The sequence below is a fragment of the Phoenix dactylifera genome, chromosome 16 (genome assembly GCF_009389715.1).
Source record: "Phoenix dactylifera cultivar Barhee BC4 chromosome 16, palm_55x_up_171113_PBpolish2nd_filt_p, whole genome shotgun sequence".
Classification (NCBI taxonomy): domain Eukaryota; kingdom Viridiplantae; phylum Streptophyta; class Magnoliopsida; order Arecales; family Arecaceae; genus Phoenix; species Phoenix dactylifera.
The window spans coordinates 9,295,828-9,302,745 of record NC_052407.1 but is presented as its reverse complement, the minus strand read 5'-3'; the positions used below and the strand labels follow the sequence as shown (position 1 = coordinate 9,302,745).

General features: G+C 42.4%; 1 protein-coding gene across 1 annotated transcript; it reads right to left on the bottom strand.

Moving 5' to 3' along the window:
• Positions 1–4,415: 4,415 nt before the first annotated feature.
• LOC120104137 (spidroin-1-like) lies at positions 4,416–6,360 on the bottom strand. The gene is made up of 2 exons (XM_039114677.1): positions 5,932–6,360; positions 4,416–4,550 (listed from the first exon to the last, which is right to left on the bottom strand). Exons 1-2 carry the CDS (start codon positions 6,358–6,360, stop codon positions 4,416–4,418), a joined length of 564 nt encoding a protein of 187 aa, XP_038970605.1.
• Between the last annotated feature and the right edge of the window lie 558 nt (positions 6,361–6,918).

Here is a 6,918-nt window from a genome sequence, read left to right as displayed (position 1 = left end):
CCGCAGGATTAACAGAAACTCACTTATGAAGAGCCCGATTTCGAGTCAACTCCAGATAGACTCGAGATGTCTCCAACTTGAGACGAGCCGACTTACAGAAAGAACGAGACGTCTCCAAATCTACTGGCACTCCAATGGCTAGTTTGTCAGAACATCCAGAAGTGGCAGAACGGCTCTATTTTAGTCTCTAACTGCTATTTCTCTAGTAGAAGACTATAAGAAGGTGTGTTTAACAATTTTTCAAAAAGGAATGAAGTGATCATAAAGAGCAATTAAGAAAAACACCTCATAAAAGCATTCAAGGGCCATTCAAAGAAAAAGAGAGAGAAGAAAAGCAACTTGTGTGAATTTAAAGCTTTCTCTTCAATCAAAGCTGCCTCAGTGATCCTCAACTTCATATGAAATCAGAAGAGGGTCAAGTAAAGGAGAAGCCAAAGTTCTTCCAGCAACAATCTTTGCTTACAAGCTTTCTTTTCTTTACTCCTTTATTTAAATTGTCATATCTGCTTATATAAAGAAGCTTGTAATTGTGTAAAAACAATCTTTTCATATCTTGTAACTGAAAGTGAATCCTAGGTTCTTCGGTGTTAAGCATGCTGAATTTTTTTTTTTTGAAAACCATGGCTGAATCTGATCGGGTTGCCTACGTACCCCTTCATAAGGGGGATCAAGCCATACATAGTTCTTTTTAAATTTTAAAATACAGCAAAAAAACCAAATCAAACAATTTAATTCATGCATGCTTACAAGATCAAATCTAGAAATCAGCACCTTAAGAACACATAGGATTATGCCGGAATCATTTAAACAATTATGCTAAAACTTTTATGCATAATTAACTATCAAATCTGAAAGATAAACACTCTATTCTAATTAATCTCCGAATATCCATCGAATGGATTCTGGAGATAACTCCATGAGGAGCCTCAAAGGAGGGTAAAATCTCGGGGAATCAGACCTAGACCCTGACTCCAAAATAAAATATTGATGTAGGATAAATACCTTTTATGATAGAAGAAACTTGTAGATCTGATCCTCGACTTTGCAGCCACGCACACGAATGGCCTCTATGAGAAGTACACGCGAAGCCCTAAGTAGATCGTCTTCCGCGGGAGTGCTAGCTTGCGTAGGAACGTTGCAATGGCTGAAGCTGTCTCCTTCTAAACACTCAACCTTTGATTGTTCTTCAAGGATATGGAGGATGGATGTGAGCAAGAAGGAGAAGAAGGGATGGAGGCCCTCAGAGAATTTTTTCAGAATTTTTTGAAACTTCTAAATATTGTATATCTTGAACCCAAGGCATGGAGGTCTTTTATAGCCAAAAGACCACCCCACACCTCACACCTAATTTAGCCAACTAATTTCGCTGATAAAATTCCAAAAAAATTCTGGTGGTTTGGTAGCTAAGAGTAGATAAACATATCCAAATTTCGTACATTTTGAATCCCTAAAGTATAGGAATTCATGCATCTATAGTTCAGCCGCAGACCACCCTATTTCATGCACCATGCAATCCCTACAAATTAGGAAATTCATCTAAATCTTTCTAGGAAGATTTAAGGTGCCATTTTTATAGGAAATATATCCCCACGCCTCCTCTCTTCTCATGCCAATTTTTGGCCCAAAATAAAGAGGATAGGCATAGAAAATATTATGGATAAATCAAGGTATCATTCTTATCCAAGAAGATAAGGATGGGTTCCTAAAATTTAGGGATTCTTCTTCTTATCCAATTCTGATTATTTAGACTCATAATCCTCATCAAATAAGGTCTTCTAGTTGATTTGGTTCAAGCCCAATCCAATTGGTCAAGTCCCATCAATTGGGTTAAGCTCAATCTACTTGGGTTGAACCCAATCCAATTAGGTCAAATCTTGATGCAGCCCAAATTGAATCCTATTCAATGTGGCTCAACCTAAGCCCAATTACTCAATCAAATTGAGTTCATTAGCAATCTAATTGCTAATTAATCCTCTAATAATTTAATAATTATTTTAATACAACTTTTGCTTAGGATAATTTGTCAATCGAATTGACCAAATTATCCCTAAATAATTCTTAATCATCAATCAGCCATTTGATCAACCTAGAAACTTCTATGCATGTGACCTCATAGGTTCGAACCTAAGCCGGTAGTATAGGAACATCTTCCTATACTAATCGATGTGACCATCTAGCAATGGTACCCGACGTCCGGATAGGCCGAATATATGCGAAGCAAATATTCTGGAACTCTAGACTATGGTTACTTTATAATTCAATCCCTTTGACTCCTAATGCCAGGATAACTTAGAGCTCACTGTCAACCCTATAATTAGTACATCCATTATGTGATTAACTTTAAATATCCCGTGACTCCTCACTGGGATTACCCTGACCAAGGTTTTGCTAAATTAATCACAAGATATTATCTCCTGTTTTCAGGAGGGGTCAATTCCATCTTGACTCACAACTGACTACGCAAGTACTTGACTGCACCCAGTGACCTTCTATCACTGAATTAGAAATTCAGGTAGTCTGGTACCAAAGTACAGTGAGTTGCTTACTAGTCACAGATTACGATCTCAGGTCAGAGGGCCAAACTTATACCCATATCCACTCGGAACATCTCTTGACAGTAGAGCATTCTGAAATTGGTCACGTTCAGTAAAATGTACTCCTACACTTCACCTGTGTGGCATACCAGTGTCTCCATACTCCTTGGTTAAGAGGACAACCAACGTATATGTCACACAACAACCTAATCTCGACAATGCTGTCGTCCCAGAAACAACATATCATTTGGTCGCGAACAAGTTTAAGGACTCGAAGATAAATCCTCCTTTATCATAAAATAAGTCCTAAGAACTTCATCATATAAGAGTTCATTTGAAGATGTACAATAATGAATAATGCCAAATAACACTTTATTAATTTGTCAATTCATTTTCAAAATTCAATCATCAACATGCTGACGATTGACATTTATGATACAATTTCCAACAGTAATTGATTCAATTAGGGGATTGAATCAAGGGGTTAAGGCATTGTCCAAGCCTATGAATTGGATTGTATTCAACCAAGGTTGGTTGGGGTTTGGTTCTAGTTGGTGACCTAGGAAAAACTAACTGGGTTCGTTGTGATCTCGGTAAAATAACGAGTTGGGTTGTGAACTCGCAAAACAACCAGGCTGTAATCTGAAGATTATAGTAAATTTTGAAGTGAGCTTGGAAAGTAGACGTAGGAGCAAGAGTTAGCTCCAAACCACTATAAATCTTGCGTGTTTGTGTTGTGATTTATTGCTCTTCATTTCTTTACTGCTTTTCTATTATTGCTTTACTTACTTCCGCTTAAAATCATGAAAGCTTTCATTAGTAAATTTGAATAGCATAATTTTTTGAGGACCCAATTCACCCCCCCCCCCCTCTTGGGTTGTCTTTTGAGCAACAAGTGGTATCAGAGTAGGTACTCTATAATTTCTTGTCTTTTGATTTTGACTTAACCGTCAAAGAGCAAAAGATTTGATGGCAACCTCTTTTGGCTCCTCTCTAGCTGAAGGACAGTCTACCAATAGGCCTTTTTTGTTCAATGAAATAAATTATACCTATTAGAAGGCTAGAATGAGAATTTTCATTCAAGTTCTTGATTATGACATTTGGAGCATAATCATCAATGGACCACACATTCTCACACGCATAGTTGATATAGTGTAGTTGTCCCCAAATCTGAAAGAGATTGGAATGACAATGATAGAAAGTTAGCACAATTGAATGCCAAAGCAATGAATGTTTTATATTATGCATTAGATCCCAATGAATTTAATAGAATTTCAACCTGCATTGCTGCCAAAGAAATATATGATAGACTTGAGGTTACCCATGAAGGTACCAATCAAGTTAAGAAATTCAAAATTAACATGTTAGTGCATAAGTATGAATTGTTTAAAATGGAACCAAGTGAATCCATCACTGCTATGTTTACTAGATTTACTGACATTGTTTATGGTTTGAAAAGTTTAGGTAAATCATATGTTGACACTGATTCTATCAGAAAAATTTTTAGGTCCCTTCCAAGGTCATGGGAAGCCAAGGTGACAGCGATTCAAGAGGCCAAAGATCTCAATATGCTTCCACTAGAAGTGCTTCTTGGATTCCTAATGACATACAAGCTGACCATGAAGCAATACAGTGAGGATAAGACCCAAAGAAAGAAGGTTATAGCCTTGAAGGCCACTGCTCAAAAAGAATATGAGGACAATAGTGAAGAAAAAGAAGAACAAGATGATGATGTGGCCCTTCTTGTATGAAAATTCAAGAAGTTCATGAGGAAGAAGCCATACTACAAGAAGAGGCCCACTCAAAAGAAACTGAAAAAGAAAGAGAGGCAGTGATTTGTTTCACGTGTAAAAAGCCCAGTCATTTCAAGACCGACTGCCCTTAATTAAAGAAATTCACAAAGAAGGAGAAGAGGGCATTTGTCATGACATGGAGCGACAGCGAGGAGTCTTCATCAGAGGAAGAACCCCAAGAAAGAGCCAACATTTGCCTTATGGCAGATGATAGTGAGGTATCCTTTGAAATTTCATTAAGTTTTACTTTTGATGAACTTTATGATGCCTTCAGTGAATTGGTGAATGATTATAAAAAGTTGTAGCCCCTTACGTTATCTTTCTAACCCGACAAGAATCATCTCAAAAGAACATTTGGTTAAAAAGTTATAGCTAAAAGCCTAAACATATATCAGCCTGAATTATAGCTATGGATAGATAGATTTCAGACTTCTCCCCGGTGAACTTGCAAGTTTCAGATGGGAACTCCAGCACGCTAAAGATGCTCAGGCTTTGACAGCTTCTCGTAACTTCTTCCACAGATCGACTAGAAGACGCTGGCCAAAATCGAAAGAGTTTGTCTAGGTTTCCACAGATCGACTAGAAGACGCTGGCCAAAGACTAAAAGTGCCAAAAAATATTATTTCTTTTGTAGTATATGGTACAACCAAATATGGTGATCTCGTTACCTCTACCATCATCACTGTGGTTTAATGAATGATTAAGAATTTCTTTTCCCTACGTTCTTTCTTCTCTTCTTCTCCTCTCCTTCTCTATTCTTCCTGCGTCTCTACAACCTCTTCTTCCTTCTCCTTCTCTTGTTCTTCCTTCTTCTTCTCTTCCCCCGCACTGGTGCTACATCAACTTGGTATCAGAGCAATCGGTTTTGCTTCTATTGCCAAAACCCCGATCCATCAACAGTTTTTCTTTCTCTCGGTTACCATCAACAACAAGAACAGGCCCCTTCCTCTGTCAGTCCGCTCACCAAAAAAAAAAAAAAAAAAAAGGATTTCTTGTCCTCTCAGTTTGCACAAAAGGGGACAGAGGGGAACAACCCTGGTTCACCGAGCTTCTCTCGGCTCCCGCACAAAAGTAAAAAAAAAAAAAAAAGGAAGGGGGAAACCCCTGCGGCTGCTCCTCCTCTTTCCACCCGTCACCGTGCCCGAGGCCACCATCATCCCGCATTGCGCCGCCTCCCCACCGTCAAACTTTGCCGACGAGCACCCCACCCGAGCCGCCCGCGTCTGCCACCGGCCGCCTGCGCCGGGTCCGCAAAAGAGACTGCCGCCGTGGAACAACCCGTGGCCGGCCGTTGTCTGTCGCCAAAAGTCCGCAGCCGCCACCAGCCGGAGCTCGTGACCGGCCGCCGCCCGTGATTGCCGCCCCACCCCGCAGCCGCCGCCGCAAGGGTCGGAAAACCCTCTCCGAAACCATCGGGAAGTTGAAGAAAGGATTAACGGGTAAGTCACAAAACCCGTTAACCCGAATCCGGTAACCCGGGTCCCCAAAACAGCTCCGCACGTGACCGCACGTGCGTGCAAAAAAAAAAAAAAAAGAAAAAAAGAAGAGAAAAGGAAAAAGAAAAAAAAAGAAAAAAAAAGAAGAAAAAAAAAAAAAGAAGGTACCTGTTCATCTTCCTCACCGTGAGCACCCTCGCCACCGCCTTCGTCCGCCGTCGCCGCCCGCCTCGCCGCCTTGCCACCGCCTTCGTCTGCCTTCGTCACCGCGGCCGTCCACAGCGCCGCCCGTCCTTGCCGCGACCGCCGTCGCCGTTCCACCGCAGCGCCGCCTTCGTCTTGCCACCCTCGCAACCGCCGATCCGAGTTTTTCTTCCACCACGCCGCTCCGCCTGGCCGCCTTCGCCACCCCCACCGCTTCTTCTCCGATCGCACGCCGCCCACTGCTGCCTCTGCCTCGCCGCCACCTTCCGAACTCCCATCGCCATCCCCTCCACCAAAGCCCTCGCCGCCTCCGGCTTGCCCTCCGTTTGCCGCTGCACCAGACCGCCGCCACCTGCATGCCGCCTCCTCTGCTCCGCCGCCGGTCGTCCCCATCTCGAACCCCTGTCACCTTCCGCCGCCCCTCTTCCCCTCAAACCCCTTCCTATCTGGCCGATCCCACGCGCCTCCCACCCTCCTTCTAAAGTCAACACGGGCCGACCCAGGCCCACGCAGCAGGAGCCTGCCCCGACTCTCTCTCACGAGCCCAAGTCAGCAGGCCGGGCCACTGCAGAGCCCCTTTCAACGGGCCTTTTCTTCTCCAGGGGGGCCACACCACCCCTCCCTCCTTCCTTTTCAAGCCCATCAGCTGCACTTCGCTTCTGATAGTCGCCCCAGACCTCGAACGCACCATTCTGGTTGACTGCATCCACCACAGGTGATAGGTTTCCATTTTTCTTGGATTTGTTCATTTAATTATGTTCTAGTTCTCTTGCATGATAGCCATATACTTGAAAATTTATATTGTTGTCAAAATTCAGAGCATAGAACCCCTACTTTCAAACCCATCATATTTGCCTTGTTAAAATCTAAATATTAAATTAGCACACCCTAACAACTGGATGCTTCTCAACATTCTTCGATCAGATTGATTTAGGATCAGAACAACTGTAC